The sequence below is a fragment of the Nannobrachium achirus genome (assembly GCF_963921795.1).
Source record: "Nannobrachium achirus genome assembly, chromosome: 12".
Taxonomy (NCBI): domain Eukaryota; kingdom Metazoa; phylum Chordata; class Actinopteri; order Myctophiformes; family Myctophidae; genus Nannobrachium; species Nannobrachium achirus.
Window position 1 is genome coordinate 5,176,512 of NC_137832.1, and position 25,225 is coordinate 5,201,736.

Sequence of the window (25,225 nt, forward strand, 5' to 3'; positions counted from 1 at the left end):
GGAACGTATATACAGTTGGAGGGGCTACAGCATTGTGTGACATTGTGTCGATTGTTCTTTTATCTCAATACGATTTAAATAGTATTAAAAAAAAGCCTCCGATTTAAAATGCATTTAAAATGCATTTAAAGGTAGCAGCTCTGTTTCATACTGTATGTGCAGTAGGTCTAGATGTCAGTCAATGGTTTGTAGTCCTTAGGGTGGTTGTGTTCCAGTCTCTAGCCTTCTTTTATCACAACAGTTCACACATCTTGCTGATGTGTTTTTCATCATTGGTCATGATTTCAAACTCACCTCGGGTGTGACATCACACTTCATTATGTGACAGCATTGTGACATCACATTTCAGGAGTGGGAGTGACTATGTGACATCATACTTCCTGGCCTTCAGTAATGACAGCAGAGAGTGGAGAACCATCCATGACGGATACTCAGACTGGGTGGGTGCACACACGTGCGCACACACACACACACACACACACACACACACACACACACACACGCGCACACACACACACACACGCACATGCGTGCGCGCGCGCACACAACCCGAAGGGTAAGTCTGTTTTATATACAGACATAAACACAAACATCTCTCTCTCTCTCTCTCTCTCTCTCTCTCTCTCTCTCTCTCTCTCTCTCTATCTATCTAAAGCCCATTCTCCACTACAGGGTTGAACCAGAACTTAGAACGAAGAACTTTCCAGAACCTGTTAAGTTCCGAGACCAAGCTCTGCTTAAGTTCATATAAAAACTGTCGCCTGCTGTGGTGGAATTCAGATCAATCAATAATCATGAGAAATGAGGAGACAAGACAATGTATATTAGGTGGTGGTGTGGTCAAGTTTATATATAACATGATATCATGGACAGAAGTACAATTAACACTCTGGGCAGTGGTAAAAGAGTTCTGCCCAGAAGAATGGTCAAACACTAGAGTTATACTGTGGCTTCAAGGCCTCTGGAACAAGCTGTACCATAACAAGATAGGCTTTAACAAAACAATAGTTACTGAGGCCTACTGAAGGCCTCTCGACTCCTAACTATCAAGTATTGGTATCATCATACAGACGTCACCTAGATATTAATATAATCAATGAATACATGATCTACTCTATAACGTCACAAATAATCAATCATGATAAACTCTAATCTACTGCAATTCCTCCCTTTTTTTACTTGTATTTTTTTTTTTTTTTGATAATTAAATACAATCTTTCTAAAACATCTAATGAAAAATAATAAATGAATGTCATCTAATGGAAAAAAATACCTCATCAAAGTCATCATTGGGAAAAATTGGTACATGAACTATTCAAACAAAGCACAAAACACTAATCACAACAAAACAAATTAATAAAAACTGAATGTCAATTGATCGTGGTTCAATAATGATCGACGCATTTGTGGATGAGGTCTAAACCTGCTTTATCTTGCAGGGAAAAGTCACCCATCACCCTCGTTATACCACCATTTTAATCGAGCCGTGACCTGCTAGTCAGGTACACAAGAGTGTCTATTATCATTGATTGCTATCAATTGACAAACATCAGCCTTCAAACAACAACATGTATGTGTATGTGTGAATGTTTCAAAAAATAAAAAACATAATGGGAACTGGGACAGGGCCGGGGTGTGTGTGTGTGTGTGTGTGTGTAAGTGGGAAGGGAAGGGGGGGGGGGGGGGGGGGGGAAGGGACACCACCTTTCTGTTTTCTTTGTGTTTGTGTGTGTGTGTGTGTATAGAAGAGTTTTTTTTTTAACAAGATCAGAGTCCATGCATGTTATGACTGTCCGTCACAACATATTCCGTTTCGGGCGGAAAAGAACAAGAAGGTATCTCCATTTTGACCGATATATTCCAACGATATCTCCCATGCGCGTTTTGGAAACAGAGGCAAGGGTGACATCACCCTTCCTTGCACTTCTCAGGAAAGAGACCGGAAAACCGGGGCGAGGTTTAATAACCTGCAGCCCCCCTTTTCCTCAAAATCTCACTGCCCGGTTAAACAACGGTTGTTTCTCCTTTGTCTTCAAACAAGCCAGCAAGAGGAATAACAGGTACCCAACGATATATTCCGCACGAAAACAACGCTCGAGACTGCAAGGCACATTCAACTGCATCCAGCCCAGACGATTCATATCTCTGGTGACTGATGTGCCATTTCAAACTTCCCACGTCATGTGGAAAACATGTATTTCCATTGGATTGGTAGAAGATTCACAATGATAGCCTTATCCATATTTGAAGCTCTAATCAGTACTGATCCTTATTTTCCAGCCATTTACTGCACACTTTAACATGCAGAGTGTTGTTTTGCTCTGCTGGGCCCTCGCTGTGAAACAAACCGATGAACATGGCACACAAAGCCACTTTTGCATGCATACTGTATATAATCATTTTTCAGAATTAATATGATTGGGTTTGTTTAGTTAGGTTAGTAAGCTGGTTAATTCATTTGCATTATTCAATTAGCACACACAAGATGTAATTGGAAACAACAACAACAACCACAACAACACAAAACTTCCTGTGTTTGTCACAGGACAATATCCATGATTCAGCTTTCTCTGTGAAAGAAATTGAGATTAAAAGGCATACAAAATGCTGGACTGCTCAGCGTCCTCTGTCAAATCCCCTGTAAATCAAAATTCAAAAGACACTTGAGTCCTTCGGACCTCCATAAGGCGCAGTATATGGTTATTAATTTGATCATTGCCCCGTAGTGGTCACTGGGAATAAAAGTAAAGTTCAGGTTAATGATTGAATCCATGATATATCAAACAGGAAAAGGCATTATTACAAGAAGAAAATATATTATTATAACCTTTAAATATGTCAGTTTCCCTACCTGCCTGCTCAGTCGTTCGAGTAGCGAATAAGGTAAAAATGAGTCTGAGTCAAAGTCAAATGAAAGTCACTAACCCATGGGCTGATTGGAAAAAGAACAAATGCATATCATTCACTGTATATTATTTCAAAGTCGCAAAATGTGCGCTTGTCGGCACACTGAAAAGCTCCCATCTAAATGTACAAATGTATGTACTTATGGACTTAATTAAACATGCCCACTTTCTCTTAAATAAAAATAAAATAATAAGTCATATCTTATTAGCCGTGGGACAGAAAACCTCTCCAAATGTACTTATTTGAGTAAAAAATATCAGCAGTTACATTTCAACCACTGCAGGCCTCTATCTTGTTTAGAATTCCATTCCAAGAACACATAACAATAATAACACTTGAGCTGTTGGTCCCTATGTAACAATGGAAAAAGAAATGGGTACTATTTCATGAAAAGAGTAACTCAAACTAAACAACATAATTCTACCGCTGCTAAATGGTGTTAGATAAATATGCCCTGAACTATGTTTATTATTGATTTTCAGTTATTACAAATTACGTTTTCACTTAATCACTTTATAATCATTTAACTTTATAGGTAGTATGACCTTTGCCGGTCACTTCACATTTCAGACTTCCATAGATATCAACATTTCCTGTAGAAATCTAAAGTATTTTTTTTTTCTACTGACATCTTATTTTATAAAAAAAATACTATTTTGGCATAATGTCAACACTTAAATTAAAGTTCAATTAAAGTTTGTTTCACTTGTGTCACAAATGTAAATTCAGTTTTATTTTATTTCTGTTTTTATCTGAGTACCAACACCAGCACACACCACTAAATTTCAAATTATTTGTGCTCTGAAAACACTTTCTTTGCTCCTTTTAATTTGTCTCTTTTAAGAAATATATATTATATCGGATAGATTATTCTGATAATGACATTCTATTTCACACCACACATTACAATTTCTCCCATGTATTTGGTTGTCTATTTGATTAAGCTATGATGAGATGTCACTCTAATATTCTGACTTCTCAAACAACTTAAAATGTACGGAGAGAAAAAAATGTTTAAAATTATATACTGTATATATGTTCGCTCTTTATGTGTGTGAGTCTAAAATTGTGTTATGTTCGCCCAGCGCGATAAAAATGTATTTTGTTTTCACATGCGAAAACTCTACAAAATGATTAGGCAAGAAATCAATCTTATCTTGATAGTCCTGTGCTGAACAATGAGCTGGTGGTCATGTGTCCTTGACCGTGGCACGAAAAGAACAGTTCCAGTGTGTCTGTAACAGATTAGAATGTTGTCAAAACAAGCTCCCCCAAAAACTTGCACTCAGAAAATGAAATGTCTCTTGATAGGTCCTTGACTGTCATACAGACAGTGTTGAAATGTTGTGGCTTCTGTAGTGTCCATCAAAACAATGCAAAATGTGCTCCACTCCATAGTCACAGTTCGTAATTTCATAAAATTTCAGCCCTTCCAGTGATATAATTGACTCTTTGTCATGAGCGTCTGTTCCTGCTGCAGGATCGACTTCCACCCACACAATCTATAAATCTTTCAGATGTGAAAGAAAGATACAACTCTAAAGTCTGGGCGTGACTGTGTAATTGACTTACAATTGTAGTGTATGTGATAATTTGGATGCAAAATGTATATTATTGTGCCCTATACATAATACCTCCACATTCTAAATAGTGTGCATCCACTTGTGTTGATGGTTTGATACCAATAAGATTACCCACCGATATAAGTCTCTCCACACTTAATACAGTATCTGGCTTAAAGTCCTGTTCGCAATTTGGTGTTAGGGGAGTTTCTCACCTGAACTGAGTCAGTGGGTCCCTAGACATGAAAAATCACCGAGGTGCTCGTCCGCCATAGTGCCAGGAATGGCGCAATGGCCATATCAAATATGGCTGCCATCGGCTATCATGAAAATCCAACTTTTCTGTTTCTGGGTGTATATGCACATGTAATACCTCTATTTGGACTAATTGTGGTGTGGGGAATTCATTTCTGATATTGTTTTGACCATTTTGGGTGATTTGGACCTCAAAAGGTCATGGTCAAGGTCATTTTGCTATTCGAAGACCGTGGGCCATAACTTGGCCATTGTTAGGAGTAAAAACAGGTGCAGTAGGTCTAAATCAACTAATGCTGACATGTATAATTCATTTCTGACATTGTTTTGACCATTAAGGATCATCTTGTCTTTGAAATATCAATGTCAATGCCATTTTACAAAAACGATTTTGTTCATTACTTACTTACTTCTTGCACTTTTATAGTATTTTTTGTAAGTTTGTTACTATTTTATAGTAAGTTTGTTTTGTTTATAACAAAAGACATACTAGTGAGAAATACAACAAGTAAACATCAACATTTAACTTTAAAGGGGGGTTTTAAATGGGTGTTTAAATGAGCAAATAAGACTATTTACGAATAAAAGTAACAAATACAATTACACAACAAAATCACTCACAAAATTAAATAACAATTTCCCTCAAAGTGCACCATATTGTGATTGTGTGCATGCAAGTATAGTATGAGGTGTTTTTACAGGATGGATTTGTCATTGTTCCATGGCAAAATATGATGCACAGAACTCCATCAGTGTCGAGTGTCTTGCTTCAGACATGGCAGGAGTGTACTAAAGTCAAAGTGCTCCTTCCATCCATCAGAGCTTGACATTGACTTTTTGAGGCAGTTGTCCTTTGGACAAGTATATTTCCCATTCACTTGTCTGGGGACAAAAGTCACTTGTCCGGATAAAAATGTCATACATTGAAATAATAACAAAAGGACGGCTAATGACCCCCTTGCTCCCTCCACTCCATAGTATGGGCACTTGTCCCGGACAACAGGACAAGCCTTTATGTCATGTCCTGTTCCATGTTCCATTGGTTCTAGTCTTTCCTCAGGTTCCTTGGCTGTTGCAAGCAGGTGGCAAGAAATGCGCTAGAAAGGTGCCTTGTTGGTCTCAGCAGTTGTACTTCTCTGCTACCAATACTGTGTCTTGTTCTGTCAAGGTCTTTGCCTCTCCAAAGTTTGTTATATATTGTACTTGGTCAGAAGCCATAACTACATGTTTAATCCTCACCTGGCCCATGCAGTCATCTCCTGTCTCCAAGGCATACAGTATGTACCTTGATCACTGTCTTGGCTAGTGGTGCTCCAAGATGAGACTGCTTGATGCAGTGGAAGTGAGTCTCACCAGTGCCATACTGCTGCCAGATCTCCTTCATCCCCAGTGCTTGGAAATATGGGGTGTAGTATAGCAGTAATGTGAAGGAGACTGGGGTCCGCTCATAGTTCCGACATCCCATTATTCTGACCATTAGGTTAGTGAAGGTTAGGGATAGGCTTAGTTATAATGGAGGCTGTACATGATCAAGGTGTCAGCCTCCTCAATCCTATTCAAGATGTCTGGGATCTCTTCTCCACTAGCGACATCATCAACAGAGACAACAGAGCTGATAATGGTAAATGGACTGCATTTACAGTATATAGCACTCTTCTCCAAAGCGCTGTACAATGTATTTCACATTCGCCCATTAACACACACATTCAAACATACATTCACACCATGAAACCATGCAAGGTGCTCATCGGGAGCAGTTAGGGGTTCGACAAATAAGCAGGAGGCAGCCGTTCTACCTACATCGCCACAAGCTTGAATGGACACCATATTCCGAACACACAGCTGGAGAGATGTTTGTTCTCCTCAGACACCCAGAATTTGTAAAGTTGATGAGGGATGGGTCTGTCGACTCTGTTATCTCTGATGATGAGTGGCTCCCTGCAAAAGGGGCTGGAGGTGAAGAGATCCCAAAGATTGAACTAGATTGAGGAGGCTGTCACCAAGCTGCTGGTACATGTGGAGTCAACTGGCCCTATTATAACTAAACCTACCCATAACCCTAACCTAATGGAGGGCATAATGGGTCGCCAGGATTATGAGTGGACCCCAGAGAGTTGTCGTAGTGATACTTCCAAGCACTGGGGATTAAGTAGATCTGGTAGCAGTATGGCACTAGGTGTGCAGCGGCACATGCTTCTACAGCATCAAGCAGTCTCTCATCTTGGAGCACCACTAGCCAAGACAGTGATCAGGGGACATATGCCTTGGAAACTGGAGATGACTGCATGGGCCAGGTGGGGACTAAGCATGCAGCTATGGCTTCTGACCGAATACAATATCTAACAAACTTTGGAGAGGCAAAGACCTTGACAGAACAAGACACAGCATTGGTAGCAGAGAAGTACAACTGCTGAGACCAACAAGGCACCTTTCTAGTGCATGTCTTGCTACCTGCTTGCAACAGCCAAGGAACCCGAGGAAAGACTAGAACCAATGGAACATGGATGGATGCAAGGAACACTTCGACTCTCGAGGATATGGCTGCCTTGCTGATGGATAAATGGTAAATGGTGCATATATATAGCGCTTTTATCCAAAGCGCTTTACAGAAATTGTGCATTACATTCACCCACACATTCATACACCGGTGGCGGAGGAAACCATGCAAGGCACCAACCAGCTCACCGGGAGCAATGTGGGGTTCAGAGTCTTGCCCAAGGACCCTTCGACATTAACTCAGGGGGAGCCCGGATTCGAACTGGGAACCCTTCGGGAACCCTTCGTGCTCTAATAACGGTTTCTCTACCCCTGAGCTATGCCGCCCCAATATCGGTGCATATTTTGCCATGGAACAATGGCAAATACATCCTGTAAAAACACATCATACAGTACTAACTTGGATGCACACAATCACAATATGGTACACTTTGAGGGAAATTGTTATTTAATTTTGTGTGTGCTTTTGTGTGTGATTTTTATTTGTCACTTTTATTCGTAAATAGTCTTATTTGCTCATTTAAACACCCATTTTAAACCCCCCTTTAAAGTTAAATGTGGATGTTCACTTGTTGTATTTCTCACTAGTATGTCTTTTGTTATAAACAAAACAAACTTACTATAAAATAGTAACAAACTTACAAAAAATACTATAAAAGTGCAAGTAATGAACAAAATCGTTTTTGTAAAATGGCATTGACATTGATATTTCAAAGACAAGATGATCCTTAATGGTCAAAACTATGTCAGAAATGAATTATACATGTCAGCATTAGTTGATTTAGACCTACTGCACCTGTTTTTACTCCTAACAATGGCCAAGTTATGGCCCACGGTCTTCGGAATAGCAAAATGACCTTGACCATGACCTTTTGAGGTCCAAATCACCCAAAATGGTCAAAACAATATCAGAAATGAATTCCCCACACCACAATTAGTCCAAATAGAGGTATTACATGTGCATATACACCCAGAAACAGAAAAGTTGGATTTTCATGATAGCCGATGGCAGCCATATTTGATATGGCCATTGCGCCATTCCTGGCACTATGGCGGACGAGCACCTCGGTGATTTTTCATGTCTAGGGACCCACTGACTCAGTTCAGGTGAGAAACTCCCCTAACACCAAATTGCGAACAGGACTTTAAGCCAGATACTGGATTAACTATTGAATATTGGCCTTGGTTAGTTTTGAGCCATTGGCTCCATGTTTTCCTGAAACTAAAGAACACACCCTAAAATGTGTCTTCCAAAACGTTGAGTCGGCCTTGCTTTTCAAAACATGTTTGGATGATTTAATCGTTTGGAGCCATTGAGCTCTATTTTATCTGAAACATATTTTGTTGACAACTAGAATTATACTTATCTTATTTTTCCGATCCCGTGTGATGTTCTGTTTTTGTTTTGTGCGGCCTCGGTTGGTACTCCTGTTAAGCATAACTCCCAAATATTTAGTTAGTTTCCTATACTCACAATTAAAGTATTATTCAATGCAATGCATATTATTCAATGTAAAAATCACAATATAATTGACACTTCTAATAAGTAGAATTTATGTTTATTTGTTATTGACGCTTCATATTTCAACAACATTTTATGTTCTATGTTTATTGCCATTTCTATTTGCCTATTCTTCACTAATGTCATAATTGTAACTACTTTTGTTTACAGTATCCGGGACAGTCTATCTCGACCTTTTCCCTACTACAGAATTCACTGGGCCTCTAGTTTATCTTCTTTTGCACTAAACTGTCTCATTAGTTGACCTTGAATGTCTTGGATGGCACTGTTGAAACTACATATGTTATTGCTTAACACAACATAGTCACTACTTCTCGCTTGTATTTTAGTATTCCCACACATTTGATCATCTATGAAAATCATAATCATTTACCAGCTATTCTCTGCTATGTTCCTTCTCAATGAATTTATTTTGTGGTTGTAATCGGCCCTTACTGAGTTGAAGTACACTTCTGCCATCAATTACTGAAAATTATGCACTTAATATTAACATACTATATAACAGCAAAAAGATTTGCAATTACAGACTTAAATGTGTGTATAGATGTTAAACATGCTCAATATTGTCATGACACTTAAGACTTCCTGTCTTTCTTTCTCCCTCTCTTCAACATGTGAAAGAAAATAGCAGATCTACAAGCTCAAATAATGTAGTCTCATTCTGTTCCCCATGATTCTAGCGGAAATACCAGTCCAATATCTGTCTTAAAATCTTGTAGAATAGAAATAAAAATACTGAAACTTGGAACTACTCAAAAAAACAAAGAATATACCTCAAAACCATACTTGATTACAGAACCCAAGTAAATGTACTCAGTTACTCTCCAGTGAACTATACTATTATACATTATTGATTCACTATAATAAAGACACCAAATCAATTTACAAGAAACCCCACTTCACACACTTTGTCTAAAATATTTTCAAAATAATCCAACTCGCGACACGGCATACGGTATGGCCTTGACTCTGCTGCCTGCATCTATCTCTTATCAGTCACTTTGCTCACTACCCCAGGCAGGCCTTTGTCCACTAAAGAAAACCCGTATGTCTCTCATTACACATGTTTCACATACTGTATGTCCATTAATTCTTAAAGTGAGGCATTCACACAACTGGCATGTTGACCATGGTTAGGCGTTAAACAAGTTATAGGATGCACTATTTAGCTAAAAATCTATGTTTACACTTTTCATTTTGTAATTTCTGACAACCATAATAATTTCAATGAGCCAGTCAACAACCTAAATGTTAGTTACAGATCATAGTGTAGTCTAATCACATCATACAATTATTTAGAATATAGGTAGCTCATTACTTTGTGTTTACTTATCATTTTATTTCTTTATTATGGGCCTGTTCTAAGGCTCGGCCTGCCCATTCTGGACAATTCTTAATGAAATGTCCTCCTCTGTGGTTGCATTTGTAACAAACATAATTCGGAGGTACGCACCCACCCTGTCCAGATCGGCATTCACTGGCCAGGTGTCCTGACTTTCTACAGGAATAGCAAAGTTTGTTACCCTGACCTCTAGTCCTTTTCTTACCTCTTGACTTTGTAGGTTCTCCTCTGGTACCTTGATAAAACATGCTGACCTCCTGTGCTTCGTTTTGCGGTCTATTGAAATGAATCTGTCTCTCTGCCTGAATTGCAACATTCACTATAGCGGGCATTGTTTGTGATTCCCACCCCAATACTACATAGTGTGGTACGATGCGTCCAAAAAACAGCTCCCGTAGGATTTTTGTGCTAAAATTGATTTTTTTGCAGATCCTGGTGCTATAGAGTCCAAACTATGAGAAAATGATGGGTGTCAACTTTTCCGGCCCCCCACCCCCTTTCTGGGGGTCATCTAGTTTGGGACCTCCCAGAACAGTACGCCAGCCAATTAATGTCCAATTTTCGTAATATTAGGGTTGTTTTGTAGGTTTTAAAACATTCTGAGTTCATTTATTACACTTTTGAAGCAGCCAGAATAAGCTTTCTGACTTTTAGTTGGGGTCTTTCCTCACATGGGACCCCCCAGATGGACCCCTGAGCCTATCTCAGTACTCGCTCTGCTCCTGCTCCAGAACAATGTCATATTAGATCATAATTGAAGCATAAAGGTTTTTTTTCTGAAAACAAAAAAAAGTAGTAACAAATACCAGGGGTCTTTCACAGGGGCTTCGGGACCCCTGGGGGTCCTCAGAGTTACTACCTAGTGTGATAAGAAGTGTACTTCTTTGCTAAAATGTATTTTTTCACTGCTTTGGCTTTTATAGGGACCAAACTGTCAGAAAATGATGGGTGTCAGATTTTCCTGAGCCCTGCCCCCTTTCTGGGGGGGTCATCTATTTTAGGACCTCGCAGAACAGTATGTCAGCCAGTTAATGTCCGATTTTCATAATATTAGAGTTGTTTTGAAGGTTTTAAAACATTCTAAGTTCATATATTGCACTTTTGAAGCAGCCAGAATAACCTTTATGACTTTTGATGGGGGTCTCTCCTCACCTGGGACCCCCGGAATGACCCCTGAGCCTATCTCAGTACAGTCCTTGCTCTGCTCCTGCTTCAGAAAAGTGTCAAATTAGATCATAATTGAAGCATAAAAGCTTTTGTACCTGTACCTGGGCTCTGTACCTGACAACAAAAATGAGTAGCTAATACCAGGGGTCTTCCACAGGGTCCGGGACCCCCAGGTGTCCTCAGAGTTACTACAGGGGGCCATCCAAACGGCTGTTTCAGTTTTGGCCCTATTCTTGCAAGAATACTATTAGAAACTGTTAGTTTTATGTATCCTGGGTTTATTTATGTAGTGTACTTGATCGTTTATTAGTATTCTCAGTATTATTTACTAGTAAGATGCCTCAGGGCGCCAATTCTTTGCCATCTGACCAGTGATGTATATCGGACCTGTTACCCATATATGGAGACCCCTGGTACATATGGAGATCCATGTACTGTATATGGAGATATGCTGTGAGTGTGAGAGCCCAAACATGCTTACTCAGTTATTTGTTATGTGAAAGTCCTATGATGTCCATGACAACTGACAACATACCCTTTTATACCCATACATGGAGATCCCTGTCTGTAGAACCAGTCACACAGATATGTGCTGTCTTGGCCATATATGGATTCTGTTAGTGTGGTATGTGGCCGATGTGGCCTCCATATATGGGCATTCCCATATGAAGTCCTGTTAGATATGGGCTTAATATTGAAGACATCAGGGACCTCCATATATGGACCTTGTCATACATCTCAAGGCTGGATTGGGGTATGTCCCTGTGACAAACTATTATCATGTCCACTGTCCAGGGGTACTTAACTCATTTTGTGCCAATGACGGCTTATGACGTTTTTTTTCCAATAGCCCTGTGTGCCAATGACGGCTTATGACGGTTTTTGTGTTTTTTACATAGAAAAAAAATATGTATATATTTTTTCATTTTTTTTTTTTTTTTTTAAAGATGTCAAAATGACCTGAGATCAGAGAGATGCTTTTCTCTGTTTGTGTGTTCGCTCCCTCGTTTAGCTGATTGAGAAAATGTGTGTTCATGTGTGTCCATTCTAGTGGATGGACACTTTTTTTCATTCAAACAGCTCTATCTCTGGAACCATTTGTCCGATTGACAAAATTCTTTTTGCCACTGAATCACAACAACTGTGTCTGTTTCTGTGGGGGAAAAAAAACATAAAAAAAAAAACATTTTTTTTTCATTGCATAGTAAAGAAAAACATACAAAATCTCGGCACAGCTACCTTGGAGCCATTTTGGCATCTGGCACAGAATGTACCTCAAGCAGCCTCACAGAAACAGGACATAGACTCCTGCCCTATGAGCCTCAGGGCTGGGCAAGGCTTACTTATTTCCATCAACATTGGAGTCATTGTAACACTTTGGTCCAACAATCCTGCATCTGTGATAATGCAGGGTAATGGGATGGGATTTCAGTCAAAGAACTTGGAGCTGCACTGCTACCACATATCCTCCATGCCAACTACGTCACAATACAGTATAATTGATACCTGACAAATTGCCCTGAGCTTCCACCAATTGAAGAAGATTTATGGAATTCAGAGAGTGGATTGTATTTTCCAGTCAGATGTCTTGGCTGACTGGGAGGTTGGGGTGACCAGAGATTTGTCTGGTCCCCTTTAGTAACTCTGAGGACACCTGGGGGTCCCAGACCCCCTGTGGAAGACCCCTGGTATTAGCTACTCATTTTTGTTGTCAGAGCCCAGCTACAAAAAAAGCTTTTATGCTTCAATTATGATCTAATTGTCTAACACTGTTCTGGAGCAGGAGCAGAGCAAGGACTGTAATGAGTACTGAGATAGGCTCAGGGGTCATTCCGGGGGTCCCAGGAGAGGAAAGACACCCACCAAAAGGTTATTCTGGCTGCTTCAAAAGTGCAATATATGGACTTTTAAAACCTTCAAAACAACTCTAATATTAAGAAAATTTGACATTATCTGAGGTCCTAAAATAGATGACCCCCCAGAAAAGGTGCAGGGGTCAGGAAAATCTGACACCCATCATTTTCTGACAGTTTGGTCCTTATATGCCAAAGCAGTAAAACAAAATTAAGTTCAGCTAAAAAAATCATTAGAAGTACACTATGTAGTAACTCTGAGGACCCCCTAGGGGTCCCGAAGCCCCTGTGGAAGACCCCCGGTGTTTGCTACTACTCATTTTTGTTTTCAAAGCCCAGCTACAAAAACATGTATTCAATTATGATCTAATATGACATTGTTCTGGCGCAGGAGCAGAGCGATTACTGAGATAGGCTCAGGGGTCCCTCTGGGGGGTCCCATGTGAGGAAAGACCCCAACCAAAAGTCAGAAAGCTTATTCTGGCTGCTTCAAAAGTGTAATAAATGAACTCAGAATGTTTTAAAACCTAGAAAACAACCCTAATATTAAGAAAACTGGACATTAACTGGTTGGCGTACTGTTCTGGGAGGTCCCAAACTAGATGACCCCCAGAAAGGGGGTGGGGGTCCGGAAAAGTTGACACCCATCATTTTCTCATAGTTTGGACTCTATAGAACCAGGATCTGCAAAAAAATCAATTTTAGCACAAAAATCCTACGGAAGTACACATCGTACCACACTATACAGTCTGTAAATGATTCTTAATATCTGGTTTAAGACCATTGACAAAATACTGAACTTGAAACGGCTCTGCTTCGTTCTTTTCCATCCCACTATTGGTTTCCCATAATGATTTGAATCTTGTGGCCCAGTCACTAACATCCTCATTGGTCTTCTGATAGGCTGTTGTGATGTTGTTAATGTTAGCAAACTTCCTTGTATATGCTTTTAACACATTTTTAATGGTTCTCATACTTGTGTCAATTGTTTGACCTCCCTCCCATTTAGTGCCTTCTGGTATTGCCATTTCATGTTCCAAATCCCTAAATGCACCAGGTCCCAATGCACATTCCATAATCTGTGTTAGGTCACATGGAACTATGTCATAAACTTTTGTAATTGTTTCTAATTTATCCATAAATGAACTTGGACACATCTTAGGGTCAGGAAAGCTATTCTCGAAAATCAGTGAGTTCAGTTCGTTTGGTCCCCATGGTCTAAATATTTTAGCTCTATGCCCTTCATCTGCTCCAAAAGCAACAACTCTCATGGGCATTTGAGACGCTGCTCCTGCCCCTAAATTTGAGGGGTCAGTACTTTTGTTGTGGGAAGGCCGTTTATGTGACAATACATTTTGCACTTCTATGACTTCATTTTGTTTATATATAGTTTCCTGTAGTATAAGCTTTTCTGCTTCAATTTGTTTAAGTTTTAAATCCTGTAATTTAAGCATTTCTGCGTCCTCCCTTTTGTCCTTCTCAAGTTTTTCTCTTTTGCCTTTCTCATCTCTGAATTGAATTTCAAGTTCCCAAATGGACAGTGCCACATGACACTTATCTCTATCCTTCGTGCTCAATTTCTTAATGTGTTCTTCTCCCACAAGCCTCACATTTTTCAGATCTTGCTCATTAAAGCTACCTGTGGCAGGCCACTGGCCCCTTGACCATTTAACCCAGGCATCCTGATATTTCACAGCTGAATTGCCATGTTTGTTCTTCATTACATCAATGGGGCTATCTGTAGGCGGACTGGGATCTCTGCTGGCTTTATTGCTCATGTTTGAAACTAGATACTGTATGCTATTGTTTACTACCACAAATTCAGATCACTTACTTCAAATAAAACTGACCAAAATGTACCTACAGTATATGGAATGACAATCGGCTCAAATCTGACCTAATGAGGCACAATTAGCTCAACTTAGCCTTTAAGGAAACACACCTATATTAACAACAATAACAACAGATTTTATTTAAGAAATATTCTCCACTACTGTGTCAATTGATAGACTATATTCTTCCACTCCCTATCTTGCTGTCCTAGACAATCACTGAGTGTGTGCTTTATATGTGTGTCTGAGTGTGTGCTCCTTCCTTAATCTTTAATGTCTCTGCTTTTGTCACACTGCTGCAAATATTTATTCAATAATAACTACAGTATTTACTTCAACAAAGTTCTAGGATGAATACACTGATTGTTTCTAACAATTGAGCTCAATATTGTATCACTATTTCAACTCACTTAACTATTCTATTCATATTTAGTTTTACAACGGTTCAAACTCTATTATGCCTAATGATAGCATAATTACTTTTCACTCTTATTGACCTTATCTTTAATCAAAAATGTGTTTCTTTAGTTGTTTTACAATAAGTCCAAACTACAAAATGTTCCACACCGTAACCGTATCGGGATCTGTCAAAAATGTAACTTGTAGGGATCTCTACGATCAACTCATTTTCACCGCATGAGCCTACTATTGGTTTCTCTCTCTTATTTAAGTACACACTTCAATTAGGACCCACATAAACTACCATAGACTTGGGAATCACATTAGACTCCACCACAAACCTGGGAACCACATTAGACTCCACCATAAACCTAGGAACCACATTAGACTCTACCATAAACCTAGGAACCACATTAGACTCTACCATAAACCTAGGACCTACCGTACTTTACCAATCATCCACATAACAGTTCAAACGACATGTGTATCAAACTACAACAATTACTGAAAATAATTCTCAAAGATCAACAACGATCAACTAAACCTATACCGATCTTCAAAAGATTTCTCTTCAGAACCAACAATAGTGGACTATTGTAAAACAACTTCTGTAAACAACACCTGTTCAAGCTATTATTTCAAAACCAACAATAATAGTGGATTATTGTAAAACAACTTCTATAAAACCACTTGTTCAAGGTATTATTTCAAAACCAACAATAATAGTGGACTATTGTAAAACAACGTCTATAAAACAACACCGGTTCAAACTATTATTTCAACACATTTCTATTTGTCTGACTCCTCTCATCAATACAAATTTGGCAAGGTTTAGAATTCCCCTCTCAAGACAGTTCTAACTTAAATAAATATTCCGTACCGTTGTACAGAGTCCAACCACACAGAGACAGGAGGGAAGGCCAATGCCTTACCTTAACTGCAGCTGCGACTCCTTCTCTGTGTCCATGGATCTGTCAACGGGTTTGGAATCCTGTTCCGTGACGCCAACTGTGGTGGAATTCAGATCAATCAATAATCATGAGAAATGAGGAGACAAGACAATGTATATTAGGTGGTGGTGTGGTCAAGTTTATATATAACATGATATCATGGACAGAAGTACAATTAACACTCTGCCCAGAAGAATGGTCAAACACTAGAGTTATACTGTGGCTTCAAGGCCTCTGGAACAAGCTGTACCATAACAAGATAGGCTTTAGCAAAACAATAGTTACTGAGGCCTACTGAAGGCCTCTCGACTCCTAACTATCAAGTATTGGTATCATCATACAGACGTCACCTAGATATTAATATAATCAATGAATACATGATCTACTCTATAACGTCACAAATAATCAATCATGATAAACTCTAATCTACTGCACCTGCGCACCACTTAAAGGGGAGAACCTTTGAGTTGTTGTGTGAAAATAAGAAAAAAGGTCCCCCATTCTGTGTTGCCTAGAACTGGACGATTGACATGGGTTTGGCTTGCAAAGTACACCGTGATGATGTCATCACTGTGTACTTTGCAAGCCAAACCCCAAAATCATGTGACAATCATGCAACAAACAAACAGAATGTCAGAGTGCACCAGAGACCAGAAATCACTTGTTTTAAAACTATTGAATTTGAATGTGCTATTATCAGATATTGAGAGCTTTTAACAGAAACATCCACAGAACTGGCACAATGGAAGACACGGTCACGCAAATATTAGTTTTGATAATGCTTTATGCTGTCGTGGATGCAACCCACACCGCTCAACGTCAGTGGAGAGACGGGCAGAATATGAACGGTCATCTCAGCTCGACCAGTCGAGGGCAGCAGCACTCCCAGAAAACATTAGTACTACCTAAAAAGCACTAGCCTGGGATCGCTTTCAATTTCCGGTTTCTGATCCGGTCGGGAGCGGATGGCGTACTTGGGCATTTTGTAGTGAAAACGGACTACACTTTGGCCGGAACTACCATACCGGAATCAGTTTTAACCCAAAACAATTCCCTGCGTTCAAGGACGTCATTTTAGGACCTCCCCAATAAAATGCAGCTTTTTGAAAAGTTTTTTTTTTTACACATTCATCTTTTAGTCCAACTCGCAGCGAAAAAACGAATACCAGGCTTTCCTCCGAGGTGGAAAAACTGGTGATGCGAGGTGACAAGAGCAGGACCGGTGAACAAAACCAGAACCAAAAAATAAATAGTTTCAGGTTCTAGAAAGTTCTGGTTCCACCTTGTAGTGGAAAGGAGGCTTATGCTTTGTTGTCCTTGTTTCTTCCTGCGGTCATGGTATAAATCGTGTGTGCTTGTGTGTGTGTGTGTGTGTGTGTGTGTGTGTGTGTGTGTGCGTGTGCGTGTGCGTGTGCGTGTGCGTGCGCGTGTGCGCGTGTGCGTGTGTGTGTGCGTGTGTGCGTGTATGTGTGTGCGTGCAGCTGTTCTTCGCTAACAGTGACAGGGACACTCCGGTCATGAACCAGCTGGCTGAGCCGATCCTGGCTCGCTACATCAGGATCATCCCTCAGAGCTGGAATGGAAGTCTGTGTATGAGACTGGAGGTCCTGGGATGTCCCTTACCTGGTGGGTCTCTGTCTGTCTCTCAGTGTGTCTCTAACTCAGGGTGACGGTGCACCCTGGGGTGCCGTGACGGCAGTCCAGGGGTGCTTGAAAAACACCACTTGAAAAAATATTTAGTATCATTTTAAACGTACAAAGTTATTTTCAGTCAGTTCTAACCAAAATGGCTGTTATCTCAACGTTTTCCTCGTAACATAATCACTAAAATATTGTCACTGTCGGGTAGAAACCTTGTATCTCCAAGTTTCGAATGTGTACCTCTTTTGGTAAAGCAAAGCCCTGCTTCATCATACAAGACTGTTGCACAAAACTAGTGAAAACAGCCGATCTACAAGCACACAACGCCTCGCATCGCGAGGCGTTGTGCTTGTAGACCGTTGTCTATGCGTTGTGCTTGTAGACCTTGTTAGAGATAGAGTGAGAAGTTCAGTCACCCGAGAGAGAACCGCTGCTCCTTCACTTGGAAAGGAGTCATCTTAGGTGGTTAAGGGCATCTACAGTAGTACGGATGCCCCCCGAGTGCCTTCCTAGGAAGGTCCTCGATGCACGTCCACTGGGAGGAGACCCCGTGGCAGACCAAAGACCAGATGGAAGGATTATATCTCCAAACTGTCCTGGGAACGCCTTGGTATACTCCCTGAGGGAGTGGAGGAAGTTGCTCAGGATAAGGAAATCTGGAAATCTCAGTTGGAACTGTTACACCCGTGACCTGATGCTGGATAAGTGGTTGAAGATGGATGGAGTTATTTGTGTTTTGTTCAGAGCACACACCTGACAAAAGACCATTGATATTAAATATTGATGATGATAATAGAATCGTTTATATGTGATGCATATGTTTGCAAGTTTGTTATATCCGACCTAAAAGTACATTATGTCAGGAGATGTAGTCGGCCCTTGGGTGTTTTAATATTTTCTAATGTTTGGACACTTCTGCTGTATTGTGTTGTTATCCTCGCTGTCCAAATGAACAGGAAGTGTTTTTTTTAGGAGTTTGTGTGGTTGTGTTTGTCCCTCTCAGACCCAGCCAGCAGCGCCCACCACAGGCAGAACGAGGTAACGCCAGTGGACTACCTGGAGTTCAAACACCACAGCTACACCGACATGGTGATGGTGAGTATAGGACACTTGTAGATCTGCTGTTTTCCAGTAGGACACTTTGTAGATCTGCTGTTTTCCTAAAGCCAAAGTATGATAATAGGGTTGATCTGATTGTTGATGCTATCTTTAATGTAGGGTAAGTGATATATTTTGGTTAAAAGTTAACGTTTTTAACTTGTAACTTGTCACTATTATTCATCATGACTGTCTACTACTGTCCACTCTGTTCTCCTCCCAGCTGATGAAGGCGGTGAATGAGGAGTGTCCGAACATCACCAGTATCTACAGTCTGGGACGCAGCTCCAAGGGGCTGGACATCATCGCTATGGTGGTCTCTGGAAACCCCACCCAACATGAGATAGGTGGGTGTCTGTCTGTCTGTCTGTCTGTCTGTCTGTCTGTCAGTCTGTCTCACAGAACATGAGATAGGTGGGTGTCTGTCTGTCTGTCTGTCAGTCTGTCTCACAGAACATGAGATAGGTGGGTGTCTGTCTTTGAGTGTCCGGATCTCCCATTTTTTATCATACATATTTTATCCTGTTTGATCCAGGAGCACCTTTTACCACTTTTAACTTTAGCTACATTGTTGCGTCTCCGGTGATGACCACCTGGTTCTCTCTTTCTCTCTGCCAGGAGAAAGGCTGGACTTTATTGTTATAATAACCTTGAAGTGTGTTTTAACCTGCGTTACATCCTCAAATTGTTTTAACTTGCGTTATATCCTCATGAGGCTCATGTGTACAAGTGGCTAAATATGTCTTTTTAGACACAATGGGCTCTATTTTGATTGTCTTAAGTACAAGCTAGAGGTCTTCACGGGTCCAATTTTAACTACCCGTACCCAAAAGGACCCGGGGAAAATGGAGTCGGACCCATTTGGCCCCGTCTATAATTTGGAATTTCAGAACCGTTACCCGTCTCGCCCCGAAACGTGACGGACCCGGTCCGACGGCTCCGTACTATTAATAGGCAAATTAGATCCGATACCCGCGCAGAACGAGAGGTCCGAGAACCAAACCTGTGGCCCCGAAATGACGGAATACCAACGTTATTATTAAGAATTGTATGAGACTTCTTTCTTACCTAAACGTCGCCATGGTTGCAGCTGCTGCTGCTGCTGTCAGCGGCGCTGCGTCTCTCGTCACAACATGATCTTTTCCCAGACCAGTAAGTCAATCAATGCGGACAGTTTGTAAATACAAATAAATCCATGTTTTCTTTATTCCTTCTTCTTTGGCTTGCCAATGATGCTAATGCTATCATTTTCTGTCACTGTTGATAATAGTCTGCTTTGAAGTTTCCATTATGCTTTGCAGAGCATGACAAAACGTGATGACAACTCCATTGTGAACGACTAACCAACACGTTACGTTAATATCAAATCTTTGATAATAATAATATAACTGCCCCAGACACGGCAGACAGTGTCCTCCTCCTGAGGCTGAGTTCTAAACAACTTTATTTCACTATCTAGGCTTAAGATTACATGCTGTATCATTTAGGGCCATCTTGTGGCGAAATTGTTGTAGTGCACCTTTACGCATCTTTTTTCAATCTCTGCTGACTCGGTTCCCCTCGGGTATCAGGAACCGGCGATTTCACTATCAAATACCCAGGACCCGGGACATACGGCGGCGGCTCCGACTCGGCCCCGACCTCACTGCGCATAAACGTCCCTGTTACCCAGCTCGGGGCGGGTCGGTCCGCGGGTAATTTCGGGCAGGTCCTCTAGTACAAGCTCTTATGCCTTAACTTAAAGGCCTGTCCATACTGTCTCCGACCACTGAACTTTTTGTCAGAAAAGTCTGGTTCAACTATTTTCTGATTGGGCGTGTCTGAACGGTATTCTTTTGAAATCGGGGCGTGGTTTATGTCACAGGCCCTTGTTTATGTCACAAAGGGGCTAATTTCCTATTGGGCCCCCTCGAGAAGGGGGCGGTACTTTTTGGGAGGCTATATTCTATTGAGACTATTATGCTGTATATATGAGGTGGAACCATGAGGTAAAGTGGTACTTAAATTGGCTTGAATGGATTGACTCTACATGGTTCTCATCATGGTACCATGCTAATCTTCTCTGTATCATTCAAAGTCCAAAGACACTGACCCGTAGGCAACAAAGGGCTTTTTGGTATTGCATCTGAAATGGCTTGGAATTAGAGACAGACAGAACATGAAAATTAAATATAAAACCTGTATAAAACCGCTAACCGTATTATGGACCAATGTTTATATAAAATATATATATTTTGAAAAGCATGGTGGGGCCCTTTGTTTTAACTCTGCCTCATGACGTTTCAAACTAAACGCCCCACACCGCGGTGCGTCTTCTTTCTTCTTCTTCTTCTCTCCTCCTCCTCAGGCGAGCCGGAGTTCCGCTTCACGGCGGGTCTCCATGGTAATGAGGCGGTGGGCCGCGAGATGCTCCTCCTCCTCATGCAGTTCCTGTGTAAGGAGTACAAGGACCGCAACCCCCGCGTCACCCGCCTGGTGGAGGGGGTCCGCATGCACCTGGTGCCCTCGCTCAACCCCGACGGGCACGAGAGGGCCTTCCAAATGGTCTCTGTGTGTGTGTGTGTGTGTGTGTGTGTGTGTGTGTGTGTGTGTGTGTGTGTGTGTAAGGCTGTCACGAATATGACATTTTATACAACGATTAATTGTCACAAAAATAATTGCGATTAACGATTTAATTGTGTTTTTTGTCGTTGACAATTACATTTCTGTTTGGCTTGTAGGCTTTGAAGTTGCACATGGCAGATATGACACATAACCTAAATAATATACAAAGAAATGACTGACAAATTTGACAACTTCATATTTAAAAAAGAACATCGAGAGTTGAAATAGCCGATCTACAAGCTTACAACGCGTATTTCCACTATTTTTGAAAATGTTTTGAAAATATATGAACATTTTCCAACATGGAAACGATTATGACGATTATGCCAAAATAATGTCAAATAACTGTGATTAGACAATTACGTAATAATTGTGACAGGCCTGTGTGTGTGTGTGTGTGTGCGTGTGCGTGCGTGCGTGCGTGCGTGCGTGCGTGCGTGCGTGCGTGCGTGCGTGCGTGTGTGTGTAAGCTTTGGGCTTATCAAGCCTGTTATCGAGCATCAAGAAATGATTACAGTACTATAATTCATAATAAGCCACTTAACACTTATTGCACATTAACGAATGGTTGTTTTAATGACAGGCAAAATATGTTTTACTTTTGTTATTATCATCTTCATAGACGGTGGTCAGCCACAAACTCACAGTCACAACAACTGGCCAATAAAAAGATATACCAGTTCTGTTCGATAAAAGCCCGGCTCAATAAGCAGGATCGATAAGGTGCTCATTATCAATCAAATTAACGAGCTCCAATCCCATGTGTCCACCAGGGGTCAGAGTTGAGTGGGTGGTCCATGGGTCACTTCACCGAGGAGGGCTTCGACATCTTCCAGAACTTCCCTGACCTGAGCAGTGCCCTGTGGGACGCCGAGGACAAGGGCATGGTGCCCAAACTCCATGCCAACCACCATGTGCCCGTTCCTCTGGACATGGAGACCAACAGCTCTGTAAGCCAAGAGAGAGTGTATGTGTGTGTGTGTGTGTGTGTGTGTTTGTGTGTGTGTGCGTGCGTGTGTGTTTGTGCGTGGGATTAGGCAATGATGTAATAATTGTTGACAGATTCCGATAGGGCAGATTCTGAAGGCTCATAGGGGTGGATTCTGAAGCGGAGGTGGATTCTGAAGGTTCATACTACCCAATAGAATCATGGCACTAATGTCACGTGCACGCTCCAGGTAGGGAGCGCTCCGTTGTGTTCACTTGGACCGCGCGTAGGTGCCAAAAGTCGTGGGGGCAAAGATTTACTATTCTGGCACCATGGTTTACAACTTCTAACGGTGTTGAGTCGGCTCATGCGACCTTCGCACTGCTCGACGCGGCGACTCGCTCGCTTCCGCTCGCTCGGCGGTGGCTCACGGGGCTCAAGATCGCCTGAGACGGCGCGCCTCCGTCATGGTCAATAGAAAACGAGCGCTCCTTTACAAGAACCTAACCGTACCGTTTTTTGGGGGGGATTCTTTAGAATCCTTCTCCCCCTGTACAGTACAGGGGAGGGAGATTCTAAAGAATCAACAGTCTGCCTCCAAGAATCCGCCTCATGGGTTTCTGTGGTCTGCATTCAGACCCCGTTGAAGCCAGCGGCCATTCATACTTTCTCTTGAAGTCTCTTCCTATATCGCTTCAACTTGCAAGCCTGATACTCTGCACTTGAGGCTGACCTGTGATGGATGGTTGTGATGTGATGTGAGTTAGTGGAGGCTGAGCTGTCAGTGGTGTTCCATCCGTCCAGATCGCTGTGGAGACCAGAGCCATCATGGCGTGGATGGAGAGCCACCCCTTCGTCCTGGGAGCCAACCTGCAGGGAGGGGAGAGGCTGGTGGCCTATCCCTACGACAACCACCGCCTCAGCCAAGCCATCGCCGCCAGCGGGGCGCCACACAGCCGCAAGAAGAGACAGTATGTCTGTCTGTCTGTCTGTCTCTCTGTATGTCTGTCTGTGCGATGTTTGTAGCCTCTCGGGTATACTGTATTTAACTTTCCCTGAACCTCGCAAGCCACGTATCATTTAATATTTTAAAGTGGTCAAACTAGCTATATGTTTCAGAAGCATCTTTCATAAAAAAGCAAAGCCTCAGTCTATGATTCTTCACCTGGTTGGCAGCATGGAGAACAGCAGCAACAATATTACTTTAAACATCATCAGATTAATTTGACACATTGTGTAGTGGAGATTCTTTAGGAATCAGCGCTACACTGTTTCGCCATACAGCGTTTTTCAGTCGTGATTGCGACCCTAGGTGCAAGTTAGTATGTGAACGGTCACAGCCTGTCCGTATGTATGTATCTCTGTCACGCCTGACACTGTGGTTCTATGGGTTTGTGCTCTGATGTCACTGTGATGTCAGGGGAACCACTCTTAACATAATGGGTTTGCCACTCTGACATCACGCTCTGGCTTCACTGTGATGTCACACTAACAGAATCCCTTTTATGCCCATATATGGAGTTCCCTGATGTCATCAATATTAAGCCCATATCTAACAGGACTTCATATGGGAATGCCCATATATGGAGGCCACATCGGCCACATACTACACTAACGGCTGGTTCTACAGACTACAGACATCTCCATGTATGGGCAATTGGGCATAAAAAGGTATGATGTCAGATGTCATAGATGTCATAGGACTTTCTTCACATAACGAATAACTGAGTAAGCATGTTTGGGCTCTCACAGCATATCTCCATATACTGTACATGGATCTCCCTATATGCGTACCAGGGGTCTCCATATATGGGTAACTGGTCCAATACATCACTGGCTAGATGGGGCGAGGTTGCATGTCGCCCTGAGGTGTCTTACTAGTATTTAAGGGTGATACACCATGACATTTCACTTTTCCTATTTTAAAACCTTTTTTTGGGGTCCCACTAGCACCTTCTATCCTCACAAAGTCCCATTTCTGACCGTTGTGTCTTTATCTGGTTTTGGGAAGGCGAACCCTAGCAACCCTATTCTGATCATGTTTGTCATAATAAGCAAACATTAACCCATTCAGAACGGGTACACATTATTATGTATCATTATTTTATGCTTTAACTATTGAAAAATAGCAGATATACAAGCTTACAGCGCGGCACCGAGTGCAGCGCTGCAAGCTTGTAGATCTACTATTTTTTTTAAATCGTGAAAATTAGAATTTTGACCCGAAGTGTCTTTTGAATCCTTCTAAGATTTTTTGAAAAACCTATGTTTCTGTGTCAGCAATCTGGCTAGCCATCGTCAAAGAAAAGGTCCTTTTCACTTAAATGGAGCTCAGTTAAGCCCGTATCAGAGTGTACGGTGGAGAGCTATCCACCGCAAATTTGCGGTGGAAAGCTTTCCACCTCAAGTCAGAAAATAAGTGCAGGCCATCATAGTACGCCACGGTGGAGTCCTATTCACCGTGACTGACTAGTCTAGATTGACCAATCAGTGAACGGGGTGTAGAGCCTGTCTGTCTGATAGTAAAAACAAAGAGATGTGTTGGGACTTGCGGTGGAAAGCTCTCCACCGCGAGGAATGATGTAACGTTGTAGTTTCATGACTCAAAAAGACTCGAAAAGACTACACCGCGGTGTAAAGCCTTCCACCGCCCAGGCGACTATGATGCC

At 41.5% G+C, this 25,225-nt stretch overlaps 1 protein-coding gene across 1 annotated transcript in view; it reads left to right on the forward strand.

Annotated features, from left to right (window-relative positions):
• Window positions 1-25,225, forward strand: part of aebp1b (AE binding protein 1b) — a 75,668-nt gene that overhangs the window by 28,336 nt on the left and 22,107 nt on the right. Inside the window, exons 12-18 of the mRNA XM_080739515.1 lie at window positions 350-440; window positions 17,767-17,911; window positions 18,930-19,021; window positions 19,248-19,371; window positions 21,372-21,568; window positions 22,402-22,578; window positions 23,361-23,527. Coding sequence (XP_080595641.1) covers window positions 350-440; window positions 17,767-17,911; window positions 18,930-19,021; window positions 19,248-19,371; window positions 21,372-21,568; window positions 22,402-22,578; window positions 23,361-23,527 — 993 coding nt within the window. The remainder of the gene's footprint in view (window positions 1-349; window positions 441-17,766; window positions 17,912-18,929; window positions 19,022-19,247; window positions 19,372-21,371; window positions 21,569-22,401; window positions 22,579-23,360; window positions 23,528-25,225) is intronic.